Source organism: Lissotriton vulgaris, chromosome 10 (genome assembly GCF_964263255.1).
Source record: "Lissotriton vulgaris chromosome 10, aLisVul1.2, whole genome shotgun sequence".
Taxonomy (NCBI): Eukaryota; Metazoa; Chordata; class Amphibia; order Caudata; family Salamandridae; genus Lissotriton; species Lissotriton vulgaris.
In genome coordinates, this window is record NC_141698.1 from 894521712 (window position 1) to 894538946 (window position 17235).

Below are 17235 nucleotides of genomic sequence, written 5' to 3' on the forward strand. Positions count from 1 at the left end.
TCCTTCCTTAGGTCCTAGTTACCTGCGTGATTTCCTACAGTGTTTTAGGGTTGCGTAGGAGGTCCTTACTGTTCCAGTGATTACTGGATGTGTGTTGCATTTATGATTTTGGTGCTACTCATTCTATGTTTAAGACATAAGTGTATATCTACCAGTATTATTTTCTGACAAGTGCCTACCCCTGACAGTGGTCCATGTGGCCCTGTCCTGTACATAATTCCCCTTGTAAATTCTGCCCGTGCCTCTGGCACATTGTACAGTTTGCGTGCGTTATCTAATGTGTCTTGTTTATTATAAATACAAAGGCTATTTTTGATATATATCCTTGTGTAGAGTCTTTCTTTGTGGTGGGCCTTGGGTGTTGTTGCTGGGGTGCGTGCGCAAATACTTAACTCATACCGCCTCCAAGTTTAGCCTAGACAGCTCGCGCCACGCTACCTAGAGGGCGAGTGGGGGTTGCCTTGGTGTGTGACTCCCCTGCCCTGACTTTAGAAATGGTGATCCCTGACTGACCTCGACGCGAGTCTTGGCCGGCCAGGGTCCCGTTTCTAACACTAGCTCTAATTGCTGGGATCCTAATGAGGAGAGTTAAATCACAAGTAAAATTGATAACATCCCTCAAGCTCCTTTTATTATCAGTGCATACAAATGTGAGTCTGAAGGGTTGATGGGCCATTTCAAGGGGTTTATAAGTGTATAATGTAGTTATTGGTTTACGTACACTTTCTGAGGGATTATAATTATGTGATGTAGTTCTACCATTACCATACCATCGCCAGAAACTTATCTTGGTGTGCCTCTAATTCAAGTATAAGGTGTGTGATCAATGGTGTCCACTTCTCACTCATTTGTATAAAACAAATATTCTTTTGTGCTAGCTTTGTCAGTCTTCATTTTCCTCTAGCTATTTAAAACTCTACCTATACCAGGCACAGAAGTATTAAGGTATACCAGGCACAGAAGTATTAAGGTGTTCACTACTACTGGTATCAACTGTGGATGGGGTAATCAGTGGTAAGCCTGGGATCTGACTATGAAATACATCAATCAACATCGCCGTTGTTTTTTTCAAGTAGTCTTGGCTCTTCATTGTTAAAGACATGCTAAGTTCTCCAAACTCCATGGGGGTCAAGAGTATGTAGTTTTGAGATGGAGCTAAATCCTAAAATGCCACAGAACACACATCCTCTCCCATTTCCCCTGCGATTTCAGGGTTTTGCACTGCTCATTCTCTAAGGGCGAAAACATGTTATAACAAACAATGTGTGGAGTTAGAGATGTAGAGCCTCCAGATCTGACTAAATTGTCTTTTGGGTCCTCAGGAGCCTGGTTGGAATCATTTGTCAGTGGGATTTTTGGTTGTGGTGATAGAAGTGCTATGAGGACTCTCTTCTCCTCAAATATTTTTGTCAACATTCTTGGTTTCACTTCCATTATCCATATCTTATTTAACATGCATTCTGGCTCCTCGATTAAAATATGCAAATCCTACACTGTACAATTGTATGCAGTGTATTTCATTGTATTTTTCCTGCTCTCAAGATCTTGAGGGCTGGAGGCCGCTTTGCTTTTTACCATAGCAGCAGAACCAGTTACTGTCACAATCGCAGAAACTGGGACAAGAAAATCAGATTCAGGGGAAAGGAACCAATACTAGTTTGAATAAAATATATTCAATTATATAGTCTTACGGGATGTTATTTGAAAGGTGGGTAAATCAAACAGTACCTTATCAAGCGAATATAATCCATTGTTAAGTAGTTGTAATAGCACATCCAAGGGAGGTGGTCTTGCCCTGCCTTATCCTGTCTTTGACAGGAGCGGATAGGCATGCACTTGCCCTGGCTTTGCATGGGTGCAACCAGGGCATGGCCCGCACTGCGGGGATGTCTCTGGAACTATTTAACACTGGAGGGCCCACCTCCTCCTCAGGGGATTCACAAGGGATGATGGGGCTTGCAGTCCCCTCATACAGCTTCTTATGTCACATCCCACAGAGATGTCAATTGTACTATACAGTGCTGAAGGGTTTACATCCTCCTCAGGTGACTGGCAAAGGATGATGATACTTGGGGTCCCCTAGTTCAGCTTCTCGCTTTAAAGAATGATCCTTCAATTACAAATCGCAGCACCTGTGGTTCTTTTGAGTCTTTTCAAAATATAGTTTGAGCAGAAATTCTTGAAAAAGATCATAATTGTGAATATGGTTGTATTATTAAATTATATGCAAGTCCCTCAGCATGTTTTACTGTTATGAATTAATAGGGACAATCTTGCCAACAGCCCACAGAAATTCTTGATGAGTTTATTCATCTGTTCTGCTTTCTGAGGACGGTTTCCAGTAGCTTAACATTAATTATCTAAAAATAATAAAATTTGCTATTGGATTCATAAATTGATTTTTAGATGGTGATGTTGGGGACACCCATCAGATGGCTTGGATATGCAGGGTACACTAACTAATTCACACTGACGTGAGAGTTTTTATAGATTTGTGAATACTGATATATATGCTAAACAGTGTAGTATATATTGTGGTGCAAAGTACACAGAGTGGTTGATCTGTATGCTTAGTTGCAGGAAACACAGACTCGTAGAGGGGATATGGAGTTACAGACACTGAGTTGTAGGGGCCCAGACAGTGATGTTTTTGACTGCTAGGGCACATAGCATTTAAGGCACTGGAGTCTAGATTACATAAAGTGGGTGTTAGACCTGTCTGACTTTTTGCGTAGTCCCTCCAATTTATTATTTATTTTGTCCCCTTTTTGCCCCTCATACCTTTATTAATTTTTGTGTCCACTAGCTTTTTCAAGGTGTTGGTCAAGGGGATAGGTGTTCTTTCACCCTCGTAGTTTTTCACCTCAGGCCTAGAGGCCTTTTCTGACAGGAATATAGTTGGAGACACAAAATGGTGGCTACCAACTGTCCCAACTGACAAACCTGGAATCTGTCCCATAGGATAGAGTAGGGCATTCCAGAACCTTCTGGTCCCTTCTGGACCTCTGAGGGTCAGCCTATAAAAGGCGGAATGCTGGTCAGCCATTTTGTCTTACCAGAGAGAGGCAGCTGGAGGACAGGCTGTAGCTGAAGGTGGGGGTAGGATAGTCAAAGGGTTGACCTATTGATTCACCACCCTTCCTCCCTTGGGTTACTTGACTTGTCCCTGCTGTGTTGGATTGCGGGAGACCCTGGGCGCCTGACCAAGCCATAGTTTGAAAGTAAGGGGTGTAAGGAGGAGAAGGAGACTGCAGCGCTGTGGAGCGCAGTCCTCTGCCCAGTTGAGAAAGACTCTGTAAAGACTTTGCTGTGTGTGGCTAAGAAGAAGGGGAGTACCCCCCAGCCTTTCCAAACGAACCACCCCACCTTCCCTCTCACGATTACTTCCCCCTCCCCTCCTCTGGTATATCTCCACCAGTAGGTTCAAGCTGTTTGAGGACCTTAGCGGGGGAAATCCTGCTTCAGGACGTCTTCGGGGATAGTGCCACCAAGCAGCCCGTCTCCCAACTCTCTCTCCTTACCCTCACCCAAGCAGGAAGCCAGCGCGTGCTGAGAGAGACTTTCGCGCCCCTGCCGGGTGCCCCCTCTGCCTTCGTCTCTGTTGATCCTGGGTTGGCAGCGGAGACGCTCAGGGAAGCCGCCGTGCGTAGTGGATCAGTTCCGCTTTTGCGCGGAAGTGTGGGAGAGTAGCGTTCCACCCTGGCGCCAGTGCATTGAAGGCGGACCCGAGGGGAGTGTCCGGAGCCCCGAGGAGAGGAGGCGACTGCGGGAGAACTCCACGCAGGACAGGAAGAGAAGTGCTTCCCTCGACCGACGCTGTGGTGAGGTGAGGGGAAGCGTCCCAGAAGACGGTGGGGCAAGCGCCTCGACGAAGTTAGGCGGGAGGAGCGACTGACCGGGGACGGGGGCGGAGTACCCCCTATTGCCGGTTACACTGACTGCGTGGTCCCGGGCTCCTGTGGCAGAGTCCTCTTAGGAAGCGGAAGCCCTCCCACCAGCTGAAGCCGGTTGACTAACACAGTAAGCGAGGAGGAGGAGGGAAAGTATAAAAGTAGATCGACATTCTGGTTGGGCCCTGGTGAGAGTGGTGTTTCACTTCCCAGGCTTGGAGTGGGGAAGACTTGTGTCCAAAGGTTACACTGCCCTTACTTAGACAGACTGGTGAGGAATTGGGAGCTTGACAACAGTCGATGTCTGGGGGAGGTTGAGGGCATTTCACCTGTTTAACTTTGGGGAACAGCTGTGGTTGGTATATCACTTTTGAAAATTACTGCAAGAAGTAACTGGAGTTGCCATTTAGCCCTGTTTACAGGTGGAAGGTGGGAAGTTGGAGTTGAGGGACTGTAAACGTTCGCCTGTATTTACGTAGGGGCCAACTCTAGAAAGTAATCCTTTGTATGTGCTTAGCTTTACCACTGAAGTTAAGTCCAACTAAATACAGCCATTGCTAATTAAGAACAAGGAAATGTGATGTGGTGCGAGAAAGCCAAAAAGTGAAGTAACTTGACAACTGCGAAGAGATTCATAATTCTACTGTAAGATGTAATGCAATGAAATGTCTTAACCAAGCTAAATAATTGACAAGAAGAGCAAAGAATATTTTTATAAACAAGCTCATATTTTTCCAAACATTGGTGTAGCGTCCTTTTTGGGTGTTATTGCGTTAATTTACTGCTGGGTGGTTTGCAACCTTCACACATGTGCCTCTAGTGAATGAGACTTACCCTAGGCCAGGCTACCCTAGGTGACCTGACATCCCAGGTTCCAACAAGTTGGTGTCTAGCGGTGGGATCCTGACTGTGGGTGCAGCTACTCAGTAGTAATTGAACGTAATACACTAGCCTACACCAGGAGTTTTCTCCTAGCTGCCCTCCTAATTTGTCCTTTTGTTTTTCCAAATTTGTTCTTGGTGGTGGGGTGGAGGTGGCTTTAGGTTGCCCTTGCAACTCTAATTTCCTTGTGTGGATAATCTGGTTTTGCCTATCTCAAAATGGAGTTTGCATTAGAAAAACTAGACACCTATTCTGTGGCTCAGCTGAAAGAGTTCTGCCACCAAATGGGGGTATTTTTTAAGCATGGTGCCAGGAAGGGGGAGCTCCAAACCAGTCTAAGGGCTTGGGTGGAGGCACACAAAGAAGGGAAGGAGGAGGATGAAGGGACAGACCGGGACACAGTTGTGGAGATAGAAGGCTTATTTCCATCAGAGGGGGAAAACCTACTCCCAGGACCAGTATCCTATTCCCGGAGGGGCAGTAGTGTCTCCGGAGGAAGCCTGACTGAAGCAGAGCTCACTGATCGGAGGGAAATGAGACAGTTAAAATGGGAGTTGGCTAAGCTGGAGCAGGAGAAGGAGGAGCGGAGGATGGCCCATGAGTTCAGGTTGAAGGAATTAGAACTCCAGAACCTACGACGGGGGTCCTCTCCTGTAATCAATGGTGGCAGCGAAACAAAAGAGACAGCCAGGGAGTCCAGACCCTATTTACCAAAAGACTTTATAGCTAGCTTTAGTCAGGGGGACGACATAGCCAAGTGTTTGGCTGCCTATGAGGTCTCCCTAAGAGCCCGTGGGGTGCAGGAGAAGCACTGGGGGGGTGGTTTGTATAAGTACATGCCCCCTGCTGGTCGGGACACCTTGCTGGCTCTAGAACCAGAGGAACAAACCAACTACCCCACCATGAAGCTAGCGTTGGTAAGGAAGTTTGGGCTTACCCCAGAAAGGTACCGTCAGAAGTTCAGGGGGAGCCACAAATTAAGCACCCAGAACTGGGTGGACTTCCTTGACTACGCCAGAAAGGCCTTAGAGGGCTGGGTCAAGGGCAGTGAGGTGAAGGATTATGAGGGGTTGTATGATCTATTTTTGAAAGAGCACCTCCTCGAGAAATGTTTTCCCGAGCTGCGCCAACCCCTGGTGGACAGCAAGCTGACCAATCCCCGGAAGCTTGCAGAGGAGGCGGACATCTGGGCAAGTACCCGGGTGTCCTCAAAGGGGACTGGAGGGGATTCCCAAAAGGCCGGACAGGGCGCCCCCCCAGAAGAAGGAGGGGGGAGATAAAAAGAGGGAGTTCTCTAAAGGTCCCCAAAACAATTTCCAAGGAAAGGGAACAGGTTTCACCCCTAAGGCAAACCCGCCCAGAAACCCTAATCCTGGCCAAAGCCAGCAGCCAAGGGTTCTCCACTGTTTTGAGTGTGTTGGTATTGGACATTATAAGGGAGATGTCAGATGCCCAAAGAGACCACCCCCTCCCACCGGAGGAAAACCACCGGGAGTAGCTAGTGTAGCGCTCGGGGAGGAGTTGCCCTTAGATGAGTGGGCGGGTGTCACCTTAGTGTCCCTGGGAGAACGGGAGATGGTTCCTAAGATCCAGGTGCCCCCAAATACTGCAAAGTATGGGCAATGGGTCACCATCAATGGCCAGAGAGGGGAGGCTCTGAGAGATACAGGAGCCAGCATGACTATGGTGAGAAGTCAACTGGTGTCTCCAGAGCAGGTGGTTCCCCATGTACTCCATCCTGCCGCGATGGCTGACGGCAGAATGGGCCACTATCCAGTGGCTGAGGTTCCCTTTGAGTGGGAGGGGGTTGCAGGTTCACTTCGAGTTGCCGTAAGCCCTGCCGTGCCAGTTGATTGTCTGCTGGGGAATGACATGGAGAACAACGCTTGGAGAGAGGTGGAATACCGGACGCACACTGCGATGCTGGGTACACCTGACTGGGCCTGTGTGAGCACACGGTCTGCGACTGCCCGGAGAGGGAGTTCGCCTGGGTTGGAGCCTGGAACAATGGCCCAACCCGCTGCCAAAAAGGGACAGACCCGAAGTCAGGAAGAGCCTGCTTCGGCTTCCACACCCCATGTGACAGATCGGCCACCTGCGGTGGTGGACCAGGAGTCCGTGGAGGGGGAAGTAGACTCTCTGGAGGATTTACCCATCCCTGCTGAGTGGCATGTGGAGGGAGGACCTACCAGAGAGGAATTCTGTAAGGGGCAGAGGAAGTGCCCTACCCTTGAGGGACTGAGGCGACAGGCTGAAGCCCAGGCAGCAGGTGATGTTACGGGACACTACCATATTTACTGGGAGGATGGACTCCTCTACAGTGAACCCAAGGTACCCTTACCTGGTTCATCAAGGGCCTTGATAGTCCTGCAACAATACCGAGCCTTTCTACTGGAATTGGCTCATGCTATACCCTTGGCAGGACACCTAGGTCAGGACAAGACCTTTGCTCGGCTTGTCCACCACTTTTACTGGCCTCAGATGAAAGTGGCGTCCAACACTTACTGTCGGACATGTGTATCCTTCCAGGCCAGTGGGAAAACAGGGGTGAAGGTGAAGGCTCTCCTGGAACCACTTCCAGTCGTTAGCACCCCCTTTGAAAGGGTGGGCATCGACATTGTAGGGCCTTTAGATCCACCAACAACAGATGGTCACAGGTTCATCCTGGTTCTGGTGGATCATGCCACACGATAACCAGAGGCAATTCCTCTGAGGACAGTCACTGCACCTGTGGTGGCTAGGGCCCTAATGGGGATCTTTACCCGAGTGGGTTTCCCCAAAGAAGTTGTGTCTGACAGGGGCACCAACTTTATGTCAGCTTACATGCGGGCAATGTGGAAGGAGTGTGGAGTGACCTACCGGTTCACCACTCCTTATCACCCCCAGTCAAATGGACTGGTTGAGAGGTTCAACAAAACCTTGAAGGGCATGATCAGAAGTCTGCCGAAAGCCTGCGGAGGAAGTAGGACGTCCTCCTACCCTGTTTGTTATTCTCTTACAGGGAAGTGCCACAGAAGGGAGTGGGCTTCAGCCCCTTTGAACTTCTGTATGGGCACCCTGTTTGCGGTCCTCTCAGCCTGGTGAAGGATGGTTGGGAAAAATCTCCCAGGAGACCCCCCCAGGATGTGGCGAGCTACATGCTGGCCTTCAGGAGCCAAATGGGGAAGTTGTGGAAGCAAGCTTCTGACAATTTGGAGGCCAGCCAGGCAGTCATGAAGGAGTGGTATGACCACAATGCTCACCAGGTGGAATTGGAGCCTGGCCAGAAAGTGTGGGTGATGGAACCTGGAGAGCTTAGTGCCCTTCAGGATCACTGGACAGGCCCATTTGAAGTGTTGGAAAAGAAGGGTAAGGCCACATACCTGGTGGACCTTAAGACCCCTCGACAGCCCCTACGGGTGCTGCATGCCAACCGACTCAAACCCCACCATGAGAGGCCCGAGGTCATTTTAATGATGGTGACTGATGGGGAAGAGGAAGTGGAAAGCGAACCTCTCCCAGACTTGTTCTCGTCTCAAGAGAAGGATGGGTCAGTGGAGGGAGTGATTCTCTCTCCCACTCTAACTCCTGAACAGCGGGAGGACTGCCGCCAGATACTGGAGCAGTACTCTACGTTGTTCTCCCTTGTCCCGGGAAGGACTCACCTGTGTACCCATGATGTGGACACAAGGGACAGCCCACCAGTGAAGTCGAAGACCTACCGGCTGTCTGACAAGGTGAAGGCTAGCATCCATGGAGAGGTTGCCAAGATGCTAGAGCTGGGAGTTATAGAACCTTCCAACAGCCCTTGGTACAGTCCGGTGGTGCTAGTGCCAAAAGCCGCTCCACCAGGCACCACCCCAGAACTGAGGTTCTGTGTGGATTACCGGGGACTGAACTCAGTTACAAAGACTGATGCTCATCCGATCCCTAGGGCGGATGAATTAATTGACCGGCTAGGAGCTGCCCAATACCTAAGTACCTTTGACATCACTTCAGGGTACTGGCAGATCTCCTTGACAGATGGAGCAAAGGAAAGGTCAGCCTTCTCCACGCCTGAGGGACACTTCCAATTTTGCGTGATGCCCTTTGGGTTCAAAAATGCCCCCGCCACATTTCAGCGGCTGGTGAACCAGGTCCTCTCTGGAATGGAGAGTTTCTCTGCTGCTTACCGGGATGACATTGCTGTCTTCAGTAGCAGCTGGGAGGACCATTTGCAACATTTGCAAGCAGTTCTCCAGGCCCTGAAACAAGCTGGATTGACCATCAAGGCCAGCAAATGCCAGATTGGGCAGGGGTCGGTTGTGTACCTTGGACACTTGGTGGGTAGGGGGACAGTGCAGCCCCTGCAGGCAAAGATTGAGGCAATCATGGCCTGGGAACCCCCCAAGACACAGACTGAGGTCCGAGCCTTCCTGGCCCTCACAGGCTACTACCGTCGCTTTGTGAAGGGGTATGGCACTATTGTAGCGCCTCTCACAGAGCTCACCTCTAAGAAACAACCTCGACGGGTAGTTTGGACGAACGCTTGTCAGCAAGCTTTTGAGAAACTGAAGCAGCAATGTGTGCAGCACCGGTCCTGAGGGCCCCAGACTTCTCCAAGGAGTTCATTGTCCAGACAGATGCATCAGAACATGGCATTGGGGCAGTGTTATCGCAACTAAATGAAGAGGGCCTGGATCAGCCTGTGGTCTTCCTATCCAGGAGACTGCTTCCCCGGGAACAGAAGTGGAGTGCAATTGAGAGGGAAGCTTTTGCGGTGGTGTGGGCTCTGAAGAAGCTGCGGCCATACCTGTTTGGCTCGCACTTCCTGGTTCAGACTGACCACCGACCCCTTCATTGGCTGATGCAAATGAAGGGGGAAAATCCCAAGCTGTTGAGGTGGTCCATCTCCCTACAGGGAATGGACTTCCGGCTGGAACATCGACCTGGAGTTGACCACGCCAATGCAGACGGTCTCTCTAGGTATTTCCGCCTTAGTGATGAGGACTTCCAAGGGGTTGGGTAGTTCTCCCCACTTTCAGCTGGGGGGGACGCGTGTTAGACCTGTCTGACTTTTTGCGTAGTCCCTCCAATTTATTATTTATTTTGTCCCCTTTTTGCCCCTCATACCTTTATTAATTTTTGTGTCCACTAGCTTTTTCAAGGTGTTGGTCAAGGGGATAGGTGTTCTTTTACCCTCGTAGTTTTTCACCACAGGCCTAGAGGCCTTTTCTGACAGGAATATAGTTGGAGACAGAAAATGGTGGCTACCAACTGTCCCAACTGACAAACCTAGAATCTGTCCCATAGGATAGAGTAGGGCATTCCAGAACCTTCTGGTCCCTTCTGGACCTCTGAGGGTCAGCCTATAAAAGGCGGAATGCTGGTCAGCAATTTTGTCTTACCAGAGAGAGGCAGCTGGAGGACAGGCTGTAGCTGAAGGTGGGGGTAGGATAGTCAAAGGGTTGACCTATTGATTCACCACCCTTCCTCCCTTGGGTTACTTGACTTGTCCCTGCTGTGTTGGATTGCGGGAGACCCTGGGCCCCTGACCAACCCATAGTTTGAAAGTAAGGGGTGTAAGGAGGAGAAGGAGACTGCAGCGCTGTGAAGCGCAGTCCTCTGCCCAGTTGAGAAAGACTCTGTAAAGACTTTGCTGTGTGTGGCTAAGAAGAAGGGGAGTACCCCCTAGCCTTTCCAAACGAACCTCCCCACCTTCCCTCTCACGATTACTTCCCCCTCCCCTCCTCTGGTATATCTCCACCAGTAGGTTCAAGCTGTTTGAGGACCTTAGGGGGGAAATCCTGCTTCAGGACGTCTTCGGGATAGTGCCACCAAGCAGCCCGTCTCCCAACTCTCTCTCCTTACCCTCACCCAAGTAGGAAGCCAGCGCGTGCTGAGAGAGACTTTCGCGCCCCTGCCGGGTGCCCCCTCTGCCTTCGTCTCTGTTGATCCTGGGTTGGCAGCGGAGACGCTCAGGGAAGCCGCCGTGCGTAGTGGATCAGTTCCGCTTTTGCGCGGAAGTGTGGGAGAGTAGCGTTCCACCCTGGCGCCAGCGCTTTGAAGGCGGACCCGAGGGGAGTGTCCGGAGCCCCGAGGAGAAGCGGCGACTGCGGGAGAACTCCGCGCAGGACAGGAAGAGAAGTGCTTCCCTCGACCGATGCTGTGGTGAGGTGAGGGGAAGCGTCCCAGAAGACGGTGGGGCAAGCGCCTCGAGGAAGTTAGGCGGGAGGAGCGACTGACCGGGGACGGGGGCGGAGTACCCCCTATTGCCGGTTACACTGACTGCGTGGTCCCGGGCTCCTGTGGCAGAGTCCTCTTAGGAAGCGGAAGCCCTCCCACCAGCTGAAGCCGGTTGACTAACACAGTAAGCGAGGAGGAGGAGGGAAAGTACAAAAGTAGATCGACATTCTGGTTGGGCCCTGGTGAGAGTGGTGTTTCACTTCCCAGGCTTGGAGTGGGGAAGACTTGTGTCCAAAGGTTAAACTGCCCTTACTTAGACAGACTGGTGAGGAATTGGGAGCTTGACAACAGTCGATGTCTGGGGGAGGTTGAGGGCATTTCACCTGTTTAAGTTTGGGGAACAGCTGTGGTTGGTATATCACTTTTGAAAATTACTGCAAGAAGTAACTGGAGTTGCCATATAGCCCTGTGTACAGGTGGAAGGTGGGAAGTTGGAGTTGAGGGACTGTAAACGTTTGCCTGTATTTACGTAGGGGCCAACTCTAGAAAGTAATCCTTTGTATGTGCTTAGCTTTACCACTGAAGTTAAGTCCAACTAAATACAGTCATTGCTAATTAAGAACAAGGAAATGTGATGTGGTGCGAGAAAGCCAAAAAGTGAAGTAGCTTGACAACTGCGAAGAGATTCATAATTCTACTGTAAGATGTAATGCAATGAAATGTCTTAACCAAGCTAATTAATTGACAAGAAGAGCAAAGAATATTTTTATAAACAAGCTCATATTTTTCCAAACATTGGTGTAGCGTCCTTTTTGGGTGTTATTGCGTTAATTTACTGCTGGGTGGTTTGCAACCTTCACACATGTGCCTCTAGTGAATGTGACTTACCCTAGGCCAGGCTACCCTAGGTGACCTGACATCCCAGGTTCCAACAGTGGGAGACACCCCACTGTAGGGAAACTGGAATCATGCACAGCAGGGTTTACAGCACAAAGAATTGCCAGCGTTACGGGGCAAAGCTCAAAATGTGGATAACAATAAAGTGTGTGGCACACACAAATACGAAGTAAGTTGCAGGACACACCAAAGGTACAGTGGTTGCACAGAGGTGAATGGAACTCAAAGTGATAAAACGTAATATCTGTGGGACACAGCATGGTACATATTTTGGTTGAGTTTACACAAAGTGACAGAGATTGCTGTTTAGGGCAGACTTGTGGGCGCCCACCATTAAAAAGAAAAACAATGGTAACACTTGGACCTTTAAGAGGGACTTCACCAGGGGGTGGAAGGTAGGAGTTATATGAGGACAATGATGTACCACTGAGTAGAAGGGGTTTGTGTGGATTCTAGTTTGAATGGTAGTCTTGTGGAAAGTGCTATGGCACAGATACCACAATTACCCCTCTGGAAGCAGGGAGGTGATTTTATGATTTTGACTAGAGGAGTGCCAGACATAGTAATACTAATCAGTGTTGTTACAAAGTGATAATACTTCCAATGTAGCATTTCATAGGGCAGCAAATAAGAAGTATTACCAGAACCCAGTATGAGGGTGTTCCATTGCTTTATCTTGGGTTGCCTAACTTTGAATGAACATGATGTATATTTAGCCTGTGATCTTAAATGCACATACAGATTTTTGTGAACGACAACTAACTCAGTGGCCTAATTCATCACTAATTAATGAGCTTGTGATAATGACAATTATGGGCAGAGCAATTACTTAGGCAGCAAGAAATCCTTTCCTATTCAACATTGATGGGAGACTATATGTGGGAGGGCGCACTCAGGAAGTGAGCACTGATGTGGCTCTTTCATTGCCATTCAAGTATTCCAGACTGGGCTATCATAAATGACTGACAACCATGAAAGAGAAAGGTTATGGGATGTAATAGGGGCCCTCTGTAAGAAGAGTTCATTCAGGGAGACAGTGATATATAGAAATGTTATCGGAAATGCTGAAACTTCTGAGTGGAGTCCCAGAGGAGCTATTGATTGGACTGGTCAACATGCTCTGTAAATAAGCATAAGAGAAGAAAATATATTTACCTTGCAGTTCTGGTATGAGCAGAAAAGTTCTTGTAATGCAGCCAGAAGGTTTTTCACATCAATTTTCTAAAAGAGGATTAAAGTACAGTTATGTAGTAGTAGTTTATTTATAATGGTTTAGCCACCTAGTCCCATCTGGATTTCTCAAAGAGATGTATAGTGCCATATTATATTCTCCAATGTTTATGTTGAATCCAAGGATCATAACTAATGCATCATTATGATGCCAAAATGATAAATGACTGAATAACATTCATGAGGATGGAGTTAATCTGCCAAAGTCTTTTAATATGATGCTTTAGAGTCTCTGTGTATATCCTTGTGGCATATCTCTACTACACCTTTGTTAGTATTTTAATATAAAATTAACACAACCCAAAATAAAACTGACATTTCCTATAAGAAGCCAGCATATGTGAGACAACAGTATTGCAAATTCGCCCTGCCTACAACTTTGAAAGGGTTTACACTTAATACTAATATGCACATCAAAATCTCACTCTTGCGAGGGTTGCATTAGGACACTTGCCATCTCAGTTTTAGTGAAAGTTATTTATTGTGCTTACTCTTAGCAAATGTCATAGTACTTTGTATGCTTCACTAACACTCTCCTCTTAGTGTGGAGGTGCTTACTCGCTGAATCTTTTTCGACAGGTCAGAACTTAAATGCTCACAGCAATGGATCCTGATAGAAGCTACAAATTAGTTAACACACAATACACTAATTTAAAATGTACATTTTGCTCGAAGTAATGCTACCAGCAACAAGTGTTAAACTTACCAGCACTTTATCAAGACAGTTTGTGTAGGGGACCGTCCCTCCACTAGGTGGGCGCACATAACCTACAAAAGTAATATAATCGTGTAAGACTTCACTTTGAAATATGCCACAATGTTGGATAGTCAATTAAATGTGTTGTATGCACTTTATATATTTTCCTTTCACCTACACTCTCATTTACTGCATTTGTATACACTTTACAACATTTAGGACAATACATCATTCAGTATCCTGAACAGAATGAAGCATTTACATCTTAAGAGTCCCACACCTCTAACCACTTGTTACAGGTAATTACCACACATTACTTAGCATGGCAAGTAGCTAATTACCATATAATCCATAAAATTGCTATGTTCAAATGGAATGAGCCTAAAGTATACAACAGAGCATGTCAATTGGTCAGACATACATATCTATAAACTTTCACATGCTCCTTTAAAAAAATATTGTTTTCTGACATTATTCATAAATCTCTCTATTTCCAATTGATGGGTTTAAGAATGACTTTACAACAAATCACTATATTGAAGACTTCACATTCAGCTGACAACATTGTACTAAGTGCACAAAGCATGAGCGGCGAGATCACAGAGGTGTTTCTATCATTTCTTACAGTGACAATGCAGCTTGTAAGAGATAATTCTAGAGATTTGCTTCTGATTTGCTTTTGATCTTTAAAGCATACATTTATTTGGAGGATGTTGCAATTAACCACTAATACAGGACAGTTTGTTTTACGGACTTTACCATCACTGGTTGGGTTTAGGGGAACATGACCACCATGTGGGCGAACAAAACCTAGAATAGAAACAATAACATAAAACTTTAGTCTGCAATATGCTGCCATTGGTATTGTACATATTCCCTGAAGGCAAACACATTTGTGTCGTGAACTGTAATATATTTTCCATTTTGTACAATCACTCAGTCACTCACTTTACTTTTAGACTCGATACATTAAGCACTGCATACACACATGGATAATTGGCGGGAAATGCAACTCTGAACATGCAACTCATTTGTTTTAATTCCATAAAATACAATGATGTGTTCAGAATTATTCCTGTTTATTGTCAATAACATAGTATTGACTTTGTTTGGAAATGGGAACTAGAACCTCAGTTGGAAGCCCCACCTTCACCACATCCTGTGTAACAAGGGCCGTGTTGATTGCTGCTCCAGCAGGAGTTAATAGCAAGCCTGGGAGTAAAAATGAAGGCCAGTGATGTTCACATTGGATATACCACCTATTAGCCCTTTCAGTGCTACAGACCAGCGCTATATCATTTCTTCATTAACACATGCAACCTTTTCGTGAACATTGACTCACAAAAATATTAGACGTAAAATAAGTGTTATCACACACCTTTTAACCCCAGATATCAAGGTTTTGGCTCCACAGCTTACCTTGTGCCCTTTATCGACAACTTATTTCCAGTTGATGGCGTAAAAGCAAGGAGCTAGGTTTAAAATCTCTATACAGGCTTAGAATTGTATAAAAAACCTGCCTTCCGTCCTATGCCTTGTTGCACCATAAAACTGTTCACTTGGGATAACTCTCCCTCTAGCCTGTGATTTATAAAGTTTCAGGTGGCATGGAGTCACATCTAAACAGAAAGCTCTTTACTACGGACGAGCAAAGTCTCCCTTCTGAATGCTTCTTTGATAATTATCCTGTGCCATTTTCCCACAGGTTTCAAGAAACTCAACTGTTTGTTTGAAACTCAGAAAGTAATTCCTGGACCAGGACACAAACTGTAAACCTTCTCTTCCCCCAAATCCCTGCTGCATGTGGGACTCGTTCTCTCGGGTGCCAGCCTCGACAGTCCATCCCCAAAGGTCTAGACACTGGCAGCAAGCCTGAACCACACATTAATTGATGCTGAGGGTTTTTGGGGTGCTCTATGCTGGTGAAAGTTTAATGGAATCTCGGGAGTCCCTTAGCATTCTGTGCTTGGAATTCCCATCATTCAATTTACATCATGCCACTTCCTTGGATTTCTAATTAATCAACTCTGAAAGTAGTTGTGTGAGCCAGAGGTGAATGGAGGTGCTAGTTAACAAATGGACAGACAACAAAACACAGAACCTTCAATTAGCAGTACACACAACTCTGTAATATAAAAGTTAGTTACCATAGCAAGTGCTAACGGCCACCAGCAGGAACACCACAGCAATCTTCATGACTGAGAGATGAGACAGCAGTGAGTATTAAGCTACAATACTCTGTTCAAGCTCTTGGTGAATATATCAATGCAGGACGCCTACATTTATACTGGAAGCATCGCCTCGATCTCCTCCCAGAGCATCACACCACAGATCAAATGACCACTTTATCAGATTGAATCTGTGCGCTCAAGCGACGATAACCTAAAAGGTGCCTGTTTCCCACACTTGTTTTCCCTTTTCAAACAGGAAACATCAGGGTGTGACTGTCATGTCTGTATTTGTTGTTCCCTGTGGAAAGAGCACTTAGGCATAAGGAAGAACAGATTATTTGTCGAAGGGGGCATTACATCTAAAAACAAAGAGATATGGCTTTTTTTATTTTTATCCCCGTTTACTTATGGAATTGATTTTATTAGCAGCTAATGTGTGTGGGACGGTGTATGTGTTTTTCCACTTTCAGTGTCTGTTATTTGTTAAGGATTAAGGATACATTTTCTGCAGCAAGGTCTTTGCAAAGCGTTTGATTGCTGGCACAAATCCACTACACTAAACCTGCCTTAATGTCTAAAACTCTCTTGTGCCTGTGATTTCTTTCTAGATAGCCTCTTTCAATCATGTTACCTTGATTTTGCCAGATGGAGTAGCATGTCTTTTGTAGGAGTTACTTTAGCAGCTGCCCCTTCCTTAGCGACAGATTGGAAGCCCTAATAGCTGTGAGGCGCTACTCACTAAATAGTTAAATACATCATAATATGTCATAAGACCTGAGAGTATTCTTTTCCTGCAGCAGCAAAGCGTGTGCCCCTCAAAGGTCAACTGTATTAAGACGAAACAAGAAATCTTCTGGCCATTTGCTTAATCGCATACTTTGAAATCATTGATTCCATGGGCGGTTTTATGGCAAGAGCTGAAGTGTTATTACATTTCACCTCAACATTGCCAGATTAAGTAGCTTAGCAGAAGAGAAATACATACTCACTTAACAACAAAAAAAGTGCTTTTTTTCGTTAAAGTAATGTGTGTTTCTGCATGCTACATCTTCCCCTCAAGCCTCTTTCTTAGGACAGATGAAGCTCTTTGCTTTTATGCTACCGGGTCTTGTATCACCAATGCTACATATCCTTAGATCAAGCCTTTCATGACTTCCTTACTTTACTTTAACTGAGGTTACAACAGGACAGCTCCTGTTTCTTCAACTTTTTGAGTTAATATCATATTTGGGTTTTTTAAGTTTTTAAGTTGCACCCCGCCTACCGGCACAGCCTCCTAATGCACGTCTGGACATCTCTGCTTTATTCTCACACTTGACAACCG

General features: G+C 46.7%; 1 protein-coding gene across 1 annotated transcript in view; it reads right to left on the reverse strand.

The window, feature by feature from the left end:
* The window catches only part of LOC147688969 (uncharacterized), a 69820-nt gene extending 53824 nt beyond the window's left edge, over nt 1-15996 (reverse strand). The window contains exons 1-4 of the mRNA XM_086939989.1: nt 15888-15996; nt 14500-14550; nt 13750-13811; nt 12969-13034 (exon numbers count right to left, since the gene is read on the reverse strand). Of these exons, the coding sequence (XP_086796115.1) occupies nt 12969-13034; nt 13750-13811; nt 14500-14550; nt 15888-15936 (228 nt within the window). The 5' untranslated portion in view covers nt 15937-15996. The remainder of the gene's footprint in view (nt 1-12968; nt 13035-13749; nt 13812-14499; nt 14551-15887) is intronic.
* Between the last annotated feature and the right edge of the window lie 1239 nt (nt 15997-17235).